Source organism: Vanessa cardui, chromosome 23 (genome assembly GCF_905220365.1).
Source record: "Vanessa cardui chromosome 23, ilVanCard2.1, whole genome shotgun sequence".
NCBI classification, from domain to species: domain Eukaryota; kingdom Metazoa; phylum Arthropoda; class Insecta; order Lepidoptera; family Nymphalidae; genus Vanessa; species Vanessa cardui.
In genome coordinates, this window is record NC_061145.1 from 3,509,627 (window position 1) to 3,526,772 (window position 17,146).

At 30.0% G+C, this 17,146-nt stretch overlaps 1 protein-coding gene and 1 long non-coding RNA gene across 2 annotated transcripts; both read right to left on the reverse strand.

Annotated features, from left to right (window-relative positions):
* Positions 1-877: 877 nt before the first annotated feature.
* On the reverse strand, positions 878-2,133 carry LOC124539838. Its single transcript, XR_006967102.1, has 2 exons — positions 1,921-2,133; positions 878-1,182 (listed from the first exon to the last, which is right to left on the reverse strand). It is a non-coding gene; the product is annotated as an uncharacterized LOC124539838 (long non-coding RNA).
* A 6,328-nt stretch (positions 2,134-8,461) lies between these two features.
* On the reverse strand, positions 8,462-11,906 carry LOC124539834 (ubiquitin-like domain-containing CTD phosphatase 1). The gene is made up of 5 exons (XM_047117193.1): positions 11,654-11,906; positions 11,246-11,427; positions 10,828-10,963; positions 10,201-10,412; positions 8,462-9,687 (listed from the first exon to the last, which is right to left on the reverse strand). The coding sequence occupies exons 1-5, from the start codon at positions 11,823-11,825 to the stop codon at positions 9,376-9,378; spliced, it is 1,014 nt and encodes a 337-aa protein (XP_046973149.1). The 5' UTR covers positions 11,826-11,906; the 3' UTR covers positions 8,462-9,375.
* Positions 11,907-17,146: the final 5,240 nt, after the last annotated feature.

The window sequence follows — 17,146 nt, forward strand, 5'->3', positions numbered from 1 at the left end:
TACGTGATAAAATGACATTTTTTACGATTTTTCTCTGTCTGTTTGTTCCGGCTAATCTCTTGAACGGCTAAACCAAATTTGTTGAAATTTTGTATGAAGTAAACTCGAACTCCAAGAAAGGACATAGGCTACTTATTTTGCCTGACACGTGACAACAAACATCCTAAAAGCCGCGGGCGACTTCTAGTTAATAATATATACCTACTATAAATATCCTGTTCCAATCGAAGAGGTAAAGGTAAACAAGTTAGATTTACTTATTTCAACTATATTATTAATACAACACTATTGCAATTAAGAATTTCACTTCCGAAATTGAAATACTAATTTCGACGATTTAAAAAATATATTCTTACAAAAAGTAAAATAAATGCATGTAAATTTCTTGAGCTAAGGCCTCCTCTCCTTTGGAGAAGGTTTGGTAGGTATCAGACAAAACTGCTTCAATGCTGATCGGTGTAAAATACCCAAAACGGATGGTTGAAGTCCAAATGGATGATTATGAGAATGTTTCATTTAAATTAGACACGTGGAGGTATCCTCACGATTTTATCCTTCACCACCGAGCACAAAATGAATAATATACACGAAAACTTGGTAAATAAATTAATTTTATTACAAGAAAACAATTATTTTGCTTGAATAAAAATATAATGAATACTTTTCCAAACCTGTATAAAAATTACAAACGAAAATGACTTAATACTTACTTGAGTTACACATTTCTATTTGACTTTTATTGGTAAAAAAAAAAAAATTTGACAAGTGATCTTTATATTGTTTCAGAATATTTGTCACCCAAATATAATTCCGAGATGTTTTTTTATAAAGGAATAATTTGTAAATTCATAGGGAATAGAAATAAATGTAAAGCATATTAGTTTGTCATCCTACATTTTTTATTTCTCTGTATGAATCACGACTTAACTAGTAGTGTACTCATATTCACATCGGCAATGGCAACAATCTTTAAGAGAACGACACGTTCTTCTGAAGCACTGGGCTATAAGTTGGCAGAAATACCACTTGTTATCGGTAGGCGGTCGGTCTAACACACAGCAACAACACTTTCCTTCTTTATCTTCTCCATTTTCTTCTGTGACTATCGTTGCTTTTGAATCTTCATTTTTGTTATCTGTAGAGTCCGTCGCTCCGGGTAGCAAGGTGAAACTCGAAGTAATCCTTAAAAAAAATTAAATATTGTTTTATACATTACGTCAAGATTTACTAATTTGATTAAGTTGGTGGTAGGGTTTTCTGCCTTTTTTTAATGCTATATGTTGGCGGACGAGCATATGGGTGAACCCACCAACCGTGGGACTAAGATGTTATGTCCCTTGAGCCTGTAGTTACACTGGCTCACTCACCCTTCAAACCGGAACGCAACAACGACAATTTTCGAAAATCAATTATATACAAGTGATGTTTCATTTGATAAAATTTGTTATGTTTAGTGCGTATACAGTCGAACTATACAACTCAAATGTCTTATAAGGGACCTGTAAATACTTAAGCGAAACGCTTTCAGCGTAGCATTACTATTACTTCTACCAAAAGTTCACAATTCCTTGGCCTAATAGAGTCTTTAAAAAGTTGCACCCACATATCTCTGAGTTACATTTTTTGTGACTATTATAATCTAGCTTTAGTTTTGTAAAATTGTATGTTATGCTAGTTTACGTCCGCGGCTTCGCCCGCATTTAAGGGTGTTAGTTGTCATGTGTTAGGCAAAAACAGTAATCTATGTTCTTTCTTGGAGTTCAAGTTTGCTTCATAACAAATTTCATAAAATTCGGTTCAGCGATTGAAAGAGCAGACAGACAAGAGTTGCTTTCACATTTATAATATAGAAAAAAATATTATAGATTTATTGGCTATATATGGTTATGTGTTCCGAATAAATAAATAAATTCATATCACCTTTTATTTACTGTATATGTTTTATTTTCACTCATTGTATGCGTTTGTATTGATTTCACACACCCAGGCACACACAAGAGGAATATCTTTTACACGTCTTCTTGTCCCACTGGCTCATGTATGACTGACCGACATGGTGCGCTTGATCAGTGTATAAATCTATGTTATTATTAATAAATGTATGTCGCATATAGTACAAGTATTATTGTTTTATTACTGCTTATATATTAGAAATTAAAATCAACGTACGCTACTTATGACGTTTACTTTTTTTATTATTTTACGATCGTGAACATTAGTTTTAGTAATTCACCAATTATTAAAAAGTATTAAAAATGTCTATGTCTAAATATCTCTGTATGTATGCCAGAAGGCTAAGTAGGGTCTTCGTCGTCTCTGCAGTAGTGTTGGGCGCACTAGTTCACAACTGAGTTCGCTCGGTTCCTAAACCTATCGAACCTAAACGAATTAGATCGCTCTATTTGTTCGTCAGCTCCCAGCTGCTTACCGACTACCGTCTATCTGTTAGCTGAAGAACAAATCATTATTATTTTGATACTGCAGTTACTGTAACAAGAATAATTAAAATAAAATATAAATGAATTAATGAACATTCGACGACATTAGTTTGGTTGGCGTCGATTTTTCTCATTCAGTATCGAACTAACGAACTATGAAGCGAAAAATCTAGTTCGCGTAGTTAGTTAGTTATTATTCGCGTAGGAGCTTTAATTATTTCGTTCGCGAACTACACAGCACTATTCTGCAAGGTCCAAAAGGAATCGTTTTATGGGCCTCTGTTCCTGTTATGGAATATAGCGTACTATGTATAGTTAGGCATCTCCTTGTCTGGAGGAGTTATTAAACAGACGACTCGTTAGTGCGGGCATCTAAGGAGCGTTTCGAGAACCAAAGATATCGCCAAAATTGTGATAAACTACATCGTCAGTAAGATCTGCGGTGTGGCTTACGGGTAGCATCTCAGGAGAAGGTTACTCTGTGGTCCACAAACTGACGAGACGCGGGGAACTACCCGACTCGCGCCTCCGCTTTGGTTACCAAAAAGGAAGCACAGCCGCGTAGCCGCCGTTACTAGTATTATACAAGCTGCAGCTATATACACAACCCAGCCATATCATAACTGCAAAATGATACTTATGAAATTTATACTAGTTTTTAATACTCCAAGGCTAATAGGATATTACAAACCAAATTATTTGAAGAACTGTAAAAACGAAAACAAAACAAAATAAAAAGTTTATTCATTTTTTTCTGATTGCATAATAATAATTGCATAAACAACACTCACAATATAAAAATATATTTTTTAAGTACTTACATTAATAACTTATTTCTATATAATGTTGGTTAAGTATATAAACATTTATATAAAATGTACTCTATAAATGTCAACGAACATAATTAACATTTATCCATATAATTACGAACAATGAAATAAATTTGTGAATAATTAATACCTCAATTTTATACATATGTATTCTTAGTTTCTTTATTCGAATATTTTTTTTTGTAATTAAACGATAGACAGTAAGTTTTTAAACAAATTATGTGTATTGACTGTTACTCATATCATGTTATGATTGTATCATAGTTCTAAGTATTTAATATGTGATGTTTGAATGTCTGATGTTTTTGTTATTTATTTATTTACAGGAAAATAAATAGTTTAAGTAATCAATATATATTTTGATACAATATTTTTTTCCATAACACAGGCTGGCTAAAATGGAGAGGATCTTATATAAAAAAGTATATTTGTAGAACATAGTAAATTAAAATTAATGAATATAATATAACATAATAATAATCATGTAAAGTACTATATATACTTTAAACAAAAATATGATATAAAAAATATATATATTCATTATATTATAAAAAACATGTAGTTAAAAATAGTAACATTATTGTCACCAAATATATTATTAACTTACTCGTTAGTAAACTCCTCCATGTGTTATCAAGAGAATGACAATAGTCATATTTGATAAAAAACTAATTAAGTTCATAACATTTGGAAATATTATGAATATTATTTTTCTTCTTAAGACAAATAACCGAGCCTATAAATATATATCTCTTAATTACTTATAACATAATTTGACACATAAATGATTAGATTACTCTTACGTTTAGAACATAAAATTAATATGTAATATATAACAAATATATTTAAATTGAGTATTCATGAAATAATCCACTATTAAGGCTGAAATATGTAGTCAGCGGCTTTACCGCAAATATTGCAAAATATAATTTAATTGTAAAATTTGAGCAGCATTCCAGAGATTGTAATTAACGTAAAATATATGTAAAAACTTCTTTTATAAACCTTAAATATGTAATATAAACCTTATAAATGAATACAAAAGTTAAACTTAGGGATTCCCTAATCACTGCAATCACAGTCACAGCAAAAACAGCCATCATCAGCCTGGATACTTGTTTCTCCGCTATTTTCACAGCAATTGCTGATACATTCAGCGCAACCCTCACAACAATGTTCAGTACAGTGACCCAAACTACGAAAGCACCAAGCTATACAATGACACAAACACCAAATATCCTCAGTAGAATCCAAAACAAAACAGCATGCATCCTCTATTTCGTCTATGTTTTCAGTTTTTTTCTTTTTTGCTTCATTGTCTTCATTATTTATCATACTTGTGTTTGCATCATCATCTTGGTTCTCTGCAGGCTCCTGGGCTCGGGGTTGTGATGTAACAACGGTTGACATTTTAACACTTAAAAAAATTATCTAAAATATTTTTTTATTCGTACCGACAAGTATAATCAGCTTTACTAATAATGTAACAAGACATAAAGATACATTTACACTTATGAAGCACAGTACATTGTATTTGAGGAACTATCAGAGTATCGTATAGTCATATAATTTTAAAAACTATACACTCGAAGTTTTAAATTATTTTATGACTCATTCAAATCCTCGTATTACGGGTTTGTAAATTATTGGTGAATTTTCCTTATGAAGTTTATAATTATACTCTATTGGTGCCAACTCTAAGCTTGTGTATAGTAACATATTTTTATTTTACGATTGTCAATACATATTACATATATAACCTTGTTTGTTGTTCTATACACTTCTGACTTTACTGTTACTGACTACTGTCACTTTATTTAAAAACTTGTCACAGTTGACAGCAACGTTTAAAAGTTAAAAGTATCAAAATATAATAATACGAGGGATAGTTTTAGTTGTATGTAAAATAATTTAAAATATTATTGCAATTTCAATCAACACCTCACATACAGCAATACAGTGAATCCTTTTTTAATTGTCATTTGTACTGAGCACAGGTAAATTCTGAATTCTGAAACTACCTGTAAATATCACAAGTTTTATGAAACATAATATCATTTATTATTGGCTACGCTTTTACTACGGCATACTTTGTGTTGCCTGTTTTTACCTAAACAATATAACTACGTACCCTGCACTTAATGATATATTTAAAATTATTGTGAAACTATATTCATTATATTAATCGCAAAGAATGATATCTTCACAATTTTAATTTATATCGTATTCAATAATTTTTATTCAGTTGCGTTTCTCGTTATTGGATAATAATTCACATTGTTGAAGAGTAGATGATGATGATTATGATGATCTCATGTAGCTAATCACGGGGCCTTAGCACGTCCTACCGGTGTTAATATAACTTTTTTTTTATTTTGCAGTCGATAATATTTTACTGATAAGTAACGTCATCTAAAAGTTGTAAAATGCACATAAAATCTTAAACAGCTCTGGTTCAAAAAGGTTTCATATTTATAATTTATACTGTATCTTTTGCACCACAGATAAAAAGTACAGTTTTAAAAAAACTATTAAAACAAACCGATCAACCAGAATTTTAAAAAAACTTAATATACAACATTGTGAATTAAGTATTAATATAAACATATTTTTACATAAAATATGCTATAGATAATTTCGGGTCCAATAATTATTATATTTTGAGTTATTTGACGAATAATTACTCTGAATTATGTTTAAACATAAAATGTAAGAGCTATTTTATTTTAGTTATATTATTTGTAGAAAAAATACTTTACAATTCAATATTTAAAAAATAATAATTATAATATATGCATAAGGATCAAGAACTAGTTGACTTATATGTATAAAGAAATCAGAAAATGAATTTACTTTTTCATTTCAACATTAAAACAATAAAAAATATAATTGTAATAATAATTTCAAAATATATGAATTATTTTACATCTTATATAATATAGGTGACGACCTCCATGGTCGAGTAATGTGTACACCTGTTTTCATGGAAACCACTTCGAGGACCAGGGTTCGATTTCCTGCCGAGTTGATGTTGAAAAAGTTCAATACTTTTCTATATTTTCTTGGGGTCTGAGTATTTGTCGTACCGTCCTTACTTCTGATTTTCCATAACACAAGTACGTTAGCTATTTACATTGGGATCACAGTAATGTATGTGATGTCCAATATTCATATATTTAAATATAGGTTATTATTATCATGTGAACGTGATGTGAACATCGTCTTCATACCGCGCCATATTAATTTTTATATTTTACCTTACCCCGCCCCTCGATGTGTGTCACTCCATTTGACAGATGAATAGATACGTAGGATAATATATATTCATATAATATGTTAATCTACTATTAATTAATATTTTATTGTAGATCTGTGTACACTATAAGAACTAAATTAATTTCAATATAAGTACTTATAAAGTAATGCTTTTTCTAAAGCTTACTGCTGATTTTTTTTTAATTAACTGTCGCACCCAGCACTTGTGTCACCACCTCCTTCGACACCAGAATTGTCATTGCCACCTCCATCGACACCACTATTGTCGTTACTACCTTTATCGACGCCACAGTTGTCATAAACACTTGCATCGACGCCACAGTTGTCATATCCACCATCGTTCCCATCGTGTACCGATGGATCATTAGTTGATATATTTGGAGTTTCATTAACCTCAATGATATTTCCACAAGCATCTCTGTCAACTTCATTATTGAAATTTAGACCGTTATAAAAATAATGCCCATCAGAATCCTCGTTAGATCTGTCAGGGCTTTTACCGCACTTGCGACAGAGATTACTTAAAGAACTGCCGCATCTTCTAAAACAAGATACTATGGAATCTGTCATGATCCGCCAGTACCAAGTTACGCAATAGCAAACCTCTACAAAACATCCACAGCATCCTTCGCTCTTTTGTCTCCCTTCAATGACAGTATTATGATTTTCAGCTTCTACTTGTATTTCATTAGAATTAATCAGTTCCGTTGATGGCTGACTATCATTGTGATCAAATTTTTCTTCAGTTGGCGCTACTTCTTGTTCCAATAAATCTTTCGTTTGTTGATTATTTTCGTCGGAAATTTCATCAGATAGATTTTTACTTTTGCGTTCTAATTTTTTTATCCCGTTTGTTTCAGACGGTTCACTTTCTGAAGATTTGAAGTCTGCCTTCTTTTCATTTGTTATTGTTGATAAACGTTTATCATCAACGGTTGATACCGTAGCACTTGAACCAATAGATAATCTTTTCGACTGGGATGTTATATCCGAATCGGGATCCATTATTACTAAATTTTTTTCAGGACACTTTGTAATGTATTTAAAATAGTCACAAATGTGTGTTTACTACGAGGAAACCGAGGCATATATGGAACAATTGTGTTGATAGCAACAGGAAGAAACGGGGAAATACTAACGAACCATACCATACTAATAAAAATAATTATAAATATGATTCAATCAAATGCGTCATGGACGCAAGACGCTAGATATTTAACATGTATGTTTAATAAACAAACGCGATTTAATTGTTTTAAATAAAATAATTAACATACTTTTTATTAGGTTCTTACAAAGTATTATAAATTTACATCACCTTTATTTTTATTCGTTTGATATTTTAATAAACAAACTCGTTTTATTTTTATAAATAATTATTGTTCACTATATTTTAATACAGAGATTTATACTGTGTTATCGTACTATTGTTCTGTGTCATATATGTATAATTTATACGTATTAATGCCATCACAAGAACGACATAATCCATTCAAATTTAATTTTGAAGTGACATTATCAAATAATGACCTATTTTTTAATATGTACGTGTTTCTAAATTTGTAATCCATGACAAAATAGTTGAGTTTTTGATTTTTGGATAGGTATTATGAAACTTAACTTGAAATTATCTTTTAAGATTTCCTTTCTTGTGCGATGGAAAATAGTAATTTTTTTATAAGAAAGTATAAATATCATATAGGAATAAAAGATGTTTATTTAATATAGAAAAGCTTGAAAATACATATATCACTCAATTTTATTCAAGTACTTGTACTTGAAATTTGCTTCAAAACAAATTTTAAGTCGTTTAACTTTATTCTCTTTATTTTACTGCAATTTACATCAAGAAAAAAATAAAAAAGGACATTTTGGGATCGTAATTATTTATAAAAAGTTATATGAGAAAATATAAGATCTATGTCGTATATTTATTGGCGATGTATTAAATAAACACACACAAATTTACGCACATGCTATATTGCTACGATACACAAAAATATGCTATATTTATCTATTTGTTCGCTACAAAATAATAATTCGATTAAAAAAGAAAATCGTTACAGATTATAAAATTTACATCAGACGACATGTTCGCTTTTCAAAACCACATACGTAAATAACCGCTAAGATTTTAATAAATAAATAATTTACTTTTCATGTCATATGTATTTAGTAAACGTTACATATTATATCCTTAAGATTATTTTTTTAAGTATTTATAGTTTAAATTATTATCTACGTTGTTCTATTAAATGAAACTATAACACACAGATTTATTCTAAAAATGGATTATTGATAACTTAAAACTGTTTATTAGTAAAAAAACCAAGAAAATACGATATAACACTTTAAAATAATGTAATTTATTTAATACCTCTTATATTGAATCGCTAAAGTATTATTTTAAATAATTAAGATAAAGAGCACACATTCGATGTTTTATTCCTGGCAACACATTAATATTTTTTCAAATTTTATTCAAAATGATTACACATATTTTCTCCAGACAAAATAAGCTAATGCAGAAAAATCGCGACTAGAAATTAAGTAAATCATTGAATAATATTTTTTGGCTCAATAAATTAAGTTCAACCGAATGTGTGCCTTATTAAAAAAAGAAAGATTTGGAATGATCCAAAGGCAATGCATTTGAAATTATATCCGTAACTAAAATCATTCTTTTATTCTTTTACAACATTTAAAAATCGTTTTATTATATCCATGATGCGTGAACACAAGTCTTATTCCGCAGTCTTTTAAGCGATAAGTTATAAGCTTTATTGCCCTTCAAATAAGGCTCAGAATTATTTGTATCGTCAATCCTGCGTTTAAGACGGACTGTCCTCAGCCTTTCTTTTATTACCCGCTTGAGTCCTGTATTTTTCGGGTCTGTATTTTTCCCACTTTTTATGGTTTAGACTGTCGAAATCTTCACTATAATAAGCAATTTCTCTTAGATAATTGGATAACAGCAGCAGTTCTCTATCTCTCTCTCTATTCAAATGCGCTTGTCTGTATGGTCGGATTTTAAGACCATTTTTCGGATTCATGATAAAATTACGACGGATATCGTCAAACATTATCGTATTTTTTGAAGTATATTGTGGATACTTACCCCAAATTACGCCTAAAGGTTTTACCTGGAAAATTAAACATTTTTAAGCCCTCAGCATTTTAATTTCTGACTCTGCATAGACCACCCTCTCATCATATCTTCTACTACCTCTTACCATCGAGCCAATATTTTTTGAATAAAATAGGAGTGATTATGGGGGCCGGTAGAACTAATGGTACATGATTTGAATTATGACTGTATGCATCAACAGAAAGCCAGATCAGGAAAGTATTTTGAGATTATATATACTTATATACAATAATCAAATATATTAAAAGTAATTTCAATTCACTTCGTTGCCAATTTATGAACACATGTCACCACTAAGCATTGCTAAGTGAAATATAAATCGTCAATTCAGAAATATAATAATAATATTAAATCTAATATGTTACCAGTAAAGACACTAGAACACTCAAAAACCAATCTTTAATATGGTAGATAATTGATAAGAGGGTTTTATATACAGAGACACCACTGCATAAAGACCTTTTTGGTCATTGGAAGAAATTTCGTTGGTAAAATATTTATAACTCACATCAATAGTTCCATACTTGGCAGTGTGAACGGTTATCATAGCAAGGTAATCTAAATAGAACATAATTTTATAGTCTGGATGGGTCGTAACACCGAGCAATTTCATCTTTTCTTCGATCCATTTCATTCCTGTTGCCGACCATATAACTATATCATAATCCTCATATGCAGATGTGAGGAACTCATGAAGATAAGGACGCATTAACTCATAACCTGAAATAAAAAAAAAAACAATTATTCAAATACCTTGCTTTTTAAGAAATTGTAAAGTAAATAAAATAACACTTAATTATAAAATATTATGCATTTTTCTTGAAAACTTTGGCAATGCTTTTATAGAAAAACTGCATTAAAATACTAATAAAATTTAGTGCCTCATTGTATGGTAGCAATGCTTTATAAACTAAACAGTTATCTTGTAGTAGGCATAAATTAAAAAAAAAACACATGGTGTCAAAAGCACAGATAACATTCTTAGTATTAAATAAAAATTAAATAGTTGCAGCTGTCATACAGGCATTGCATTTACAGTATATAATTAGCTCATTAATGTCACAGCATTTGCACTATAATAACATAATAATTACTCTCATAAGTAAAATCTAATTTTACAGTAAATAACCCTTACCAGTTTCTGCAACAGATCTGTGATCGAAGAGAGTGTAGTCTATATCTAAAACGAGTAACCTTTTCCCTGGACGAGGTTCATTTAACACATTAATTTTGTAATCCCGCACTCTCTTGTTTATTTTTGTCAAGTAAATCTGCAAAATAATGTACAAAACATATGAAATTATTATCACAATAGTCTACACTGCATGTTTTTGTTTGTGATGTCCAACTAAAGCTGAACTACTTAAATAATTTACATAAAACTACACCAGAAAACAGACTATTTTGTTATCTTAGTTTAATGGCTTTTAGTTGTGTCGGCAGGGTACAGATTATTTCGCCAATGTCACATAGGATATTATATTATAAGAGTTTGCAGTTTGCAGAAATGACAAGTGTGAATTATATACTTTTGCCTAATAATATAATACTACCTCCTGATTCTCAATATCAACTTCTTCTTCCTCAATGTCTAAGTCATTGATCACCTCATCACCAACATCTGGTTTTGTTCTCGCACCTTCTATTGCTTCTTCTAGAGAGCCCATCATCATGATCTTGAGGTTTGGTTTAAGATTCAGGACGGACAATGTAAAATTGTCTGTTGCCACTTTACCTAAAGATAATAACGGTAGTAGATTAGCTCTGAGAAACCCTTAACATGTGAAGTCGTCATGTAAATGGCAATACATAAAATGACATTCTTTTTAACATAGCTAGTCATATCATTAAAAAAAAAGAAGCGAAGATCAGTAAGATCCAAAATCATAATCACAGTTAGGAGTTCTCGTGTTTTATAAATGCTTGATAATGTTTGCAATAATAGAAGAACTAATATTTACCCTGAAACTTAACATTGAGAAGTTTTTGTCTTTCGGGTCGAACACCAGTGGCATTTTCGATAGCGATTTTTAACATCGCTACCGAATCTGACGGAGATAATTCCGGTAACTCGTATTCTTTTCCATTCCACTTAACACTTAATTTAATTGGAGTATCGTTTAAATCACACATTTTCCATTAATATTATGAAAGAAAATGTGAATCTATTGACACTGGCATATGACACATAAACAAACTAATTTTGACGTTACGGTTCTTTTAGTGTTCTAGGTTTTGGTAATCGATATTATAGTTAGTTATGTTTATGTAAATGAAATGAAACTGTATTTAACATTATTGCACCGATTTATGTTATTTATAATGGAATTATACATTTAACTAATTTTATAACCATAACAACTAATTCAATAAGTAATAATTAAGGAATAAAATAAAAAAATCCATTTTAAGCAATTATCTATCTAAACCATCGAATAAATTGTCCTTTATTTTTTATACACTGAAATAATTGTTACTAAGCATAATTTATCTTTTATATTTGATGCTTTTTTTCATTTTTATAAAATGATCAGTTATTTAAGTAAAAGAATCTTATAATCTTTTTATAGATAAGGCAGACTTTAAAAATTTACTTCACACGTAATTTTATTTAATTATATGTCTATGTAAATAATCAGTCTAATAAATAAAATAAAAATATAAGTGTGTAAAGGTAACAACAAAGATAATAAATGAAATAATTATTTGTACTTTAACTATCTGATTTCTTATTATTCAGGCGTATCTTAAAGCACGTAGGTAATTCACGTTAATCTTTTGGAAAACGGTCGTTAGCGAGTTACGTCTGACAATAGCCAAAAAAAAAATAGGGTTTACATTAAAGCCAGCTATCGTGGGGTAAGGTTTCTTGGCCAGTTGTATTTTAATATCAGAGGAATTAGGTAGAATCAAGGGATAGCTAACTTTAATTCCGTTATTAAATAAGGCCAGCCTCTGGAAACGTGAAACAGGATTGAGATGCTGTTTTACAAGAACAGTAAAAAAACCCCTGAAAAACTGAGTTCCAATTATCTAAGAAACCTGACTTCAGACTACAGAACCATAGTGCACATCCATACTGTTTGGCAGATTGTATAGAAGATCGCAAAGTTAAATAAGTCACACTCTCGTTCGGGCATGGCATTCTTAAGCGTGAACGAGAGAAATATATATATTTCTTTCAGTCACGCCTCATTCTCACGCCTTATCCACTCATTATATATTCTATCGAAAAGATCGTTCTACGATCTGCTTAGATCGATGTTGCACTGTGAAGTATGACCCAGCCAGTGTAACGTGAGGTACAAGTGTGGAATAGTTAATATTTCTGGTAATATCGTCTATGACCAATGATGACTACTACCATCAGGTGACCGATTTGCTAGTTCGCAAACCTATGCTATATACAAAAAAAAAAAAATTACAGTATTAATATTTATGGATAAACATTCTAATCGAGAAAACAATAATTTCTTAATTTATAATCTAATTGAAATTGATAGGAATACAAATAAAACATTATATCAGCATTTATTAATTAAAAAGAACAATATAAACAAATTATGATTAATAATAAACATTGACAATTACATATGTCGGATTAGAAGTCTTGTGGAAATATCGTAAGATTATTTATATACCTCCACAAAACCAAGTAGCCAATAATAAAATACGTAATTTGTTTGCAAGCAATGATATTCTAGTAAACAGATATGTTATACCCATACTAAACAACAGAAAAAGGTGTGCCGCGCCGGGGAGCTTTTATTTTACATTTATTTTTAAAAGGATAGCTTGATAAGAACAATAAGTAAAAGGGATAACTAGATGTTTTAATTACGCAAAACGTATTACTACATAATTATGATCTATTATAACGTATTACTAGCATAATTATGATGAAAACGACTAAAGGCAAACGTCCCAATTAGGACGTTTTCTAGTGTTCACTTTTTGCGCGTTAATGACATATCTGTTTACTAGAACATCATTGTTTGCAAGTATTTGTTAAAATATTCATGTTCTATGATTGAATTGCTACTTCTCTCCCGGCAATTGTATTCAGATATCTCCTGCAATTCAATCAACACGCATTTTTCTTGTATGTCGTTTTATATTTCGTTCAAGAATCGGACTCCACCAATCATTTTTAATTGTATTAATATCGGAAACATTAGAGTGAGTGGAAGTTTCCGAACTAGCCCTATAATCGACTTTGACTTTTCTTTTCCTTCTCATAGCCTGACGAGGTTTTGATGATACTTGAAAATCTTCCGCTGAATATGTATTTGTATCTGATTTTGTATCTTGGCTAAGTGTAAATGAGCTTAGAGTTACACAAAATGCATTTATGTAATTATTATTATCACTAAACGGATCACCAGATTCTGTAAATGAAAACAGTAATTTGGTTAGTGTTATTAATCTTATAGTTCTGTTTTATATACAAACTACACGTTGTGTAATTTTGTTTGGGCAAATACTATTTTTTTTTTCAATGAAGCGTTTGAATTTCATCGACATAATAAAATATTTTTGCGTCTAATATACAGGGTTATTGGTTACTCGACGTATACCCCTTAGGAGGTGATAGGAGTGACTATTTTCAATAATTTTAACCCCCCTATCTATACTGCAAAAGTGAACCATTTTTGAGTTATCACGTTTTTTACTTTTTTTCAAAATTTGTCAAAAATGCAACTTCAAAATTTAATTTAAAAAAAAAGCATCAATTAAAATATAATTTTTTTCTTTTGTTTTAGAAAAACGATTAAAAACTGGATATTTGTCTACATTTAAACATTAATTATCGGTACAATTTTTAAAATGCGAATCGGAAAACAAAATTATTTCAATATATTTAAGACTTTTTTTCCTCACAAATGCCTCTAAAATTAAAAAAAATCATTATGAAACTTTTTTTTAAATAAATATTTGAAGTTGAATTTTTGACAAATTTTGAAAAAAAATCTAAAAAAACGTGATAACTCAAAAACGGTTCACTTTTGCACTATACATTTGGGGGTTAAAATTATTGCAAATAGGTAGTCACCCCTATCACCTCCTAACGGATATACGTCGAGTTACCAATAACCCTGTAAATACATTACACATACTATACTAATATATACATTTCATTTAAAGGTTACACATATCAAATTTCAATTCAGATTCGAAATTTTATTCTTATCGCATCCAGACAAATTTCGAATAAATAAAAGTATTAGCATTATCAAACGTACCTTTTGTAACATCAAGTTCATTGTTATCTTTGTAAACCATAGCTGGTTTTGCGGGAGTTTTTTCGCAAGTATTTAATTCGAGGGTACAATTTGATTTTGGTTTTGAAGTAGTGACTGTTTTATCCGCCTAAAAATAATTAACCAAAACAAAAAAATTTAACGTGGATTTTCATCTTTATAGTATTATTCTTTTTTGTCACTGGACCTTAACTAAACTACCGATTTTGATTACTTTGTGTGTCTCTAAAAAAATCTCTCGTTAGTTTATATTGAACCTAGTAGCACCACATTCAGAAGTAAATAAAATTCTTTGAACAGTAGTTCAAGTGCACTTTTACACTTTTTATTAAAGATTTCATCGCATTACTTAAATATTTGGGGACTACGTAATTTATTTATTATTGAAAACATACGTTTACTTCATTTATTACAGTTTTTTTACATTCATCTTCATTACTACCATCTTCTAATTTTGACACATTGTTACTTTTATGTGGCTTTTCATTATGATCCTTAGTTTTAAACCAATTATTATCCAATATGTATGAGCATATTCTATTAATTGGATTATTATTAACTTTAGTTTTGTCATTAACATCTGTCTTAACTGTCGTTTTCTTGCGTTTTAAGTTAATTTTATTGTTAAAAACTATGTCATTATTACGAATGTTACATAGTTTTCTGGAAGAAGATATAGATTTAAGCGTCCTATAATAATTAGAACATATGCTTAGAAGTACGTTTATGTTTTGACGACTGCTTCTGATATTGCGTTCTTTACAAATTTCAGCTTCTTCACGGGTCTTTTTAGTGTTTTTATTGTTACGAGTTCTTTTCGGATTGGTAGCATTGTTTTTCTTAATCGCTATATAATAACCACTTTGAGTGAACCTTCTTGCATATTTTTTGTATTTATTATTCTCATTAGACATGGGTGTTAATTTTGACTTTTTTCCTTTAGACTTGTTATTCCTAATTTTGCGACGTAGTTTTAAATACTTAGCGATTCTGGTTCGATATGTAAGTTTGCACACATCAATTGATTTTGTTCGTGTTTTTATATTATTAGAAAAAAGTATGCGCCCTAGTTCTTGCGATCGTCGTAAATATTGCGATATCATATTCCTTAAAACGGGACGTTTTTTGTGAACACGGACTTTTGATTTTCTGCGTAAAAAAGGCCGGTTGTGTCTTTTAGCTTTCAACTTTTTAATTTGTTGCTTACGAGTTGTTTTATTTCTCGAATGTTCTTTATATTCTGAAGAATTGATGGAAGCTTTACAATCATCTTCTTTATCAAATTTACTTTCGTTATCATATTGTCTTATAATATTATTTTGTGTTGAGTGCTCATTTACAGTAACTTTGTGCTGTTCAATGGCATCATATATTTTTATATCGTTTGTAGTTGTAAAAGCAGTATCATGACTTTCATTTCTTTCATTTACATCCTCATATCCTCTGCTGTCTGGTAATGTTGCTGGTTCATTAGTTTCATTTTTAGTTTTTTCTGAAGGCGATTCCCCCCTATTCACCTTTTCTGACTTTGGTTTTTTAATCAGTCTTTCCCTTTCTGTCCCTTTTCGTTTTGACTACAAAAACATCCAAAATTTATTCTATGTAATTATAAAAAACATTTAGTACTTTTAACTTATACTAACATCTGGATCCTCATCAGTATCACTTTCATCTGATGAACCTCTAAAATTAAACCAAGTATCAATGAAGGTTAATTTTAAAATAAAGTCAATTTTGTAAGAATAAAAGAAAAATAAGTAAGGAGGTTCTACTCACTTTTCTAAGCTAATGTCGCTCATGTCACCATAGTCTTTAGGTGATAAGCAAATCGTGCACATACGGCCGATATCAGAGAAACATCTTATACAATACACGCCTGGGCAATTTAATGTTTCACAACTGAAAGCACGCATATAAGACAATACAGAGACAAATCGATCTGTGATATAATTAATCCATATATTTGTAAAGCCGGAGGGAATTGCCTTTTGCCAATAAAAGGTAGATATCATCAAATTGGGTCGCTCAAAGGAGACAATATTATGAACCCCATTTAATTGACTCAATATATTTTCCATCTAATCTAATAATGTACAAAATCTATAGAACTATACCAGAAAGAACTATTCAAAGGAAGTGTTAAAAATACGAGACCAAAAACATTGCCGTTTATGTTTACTTTGTTAATTTCGT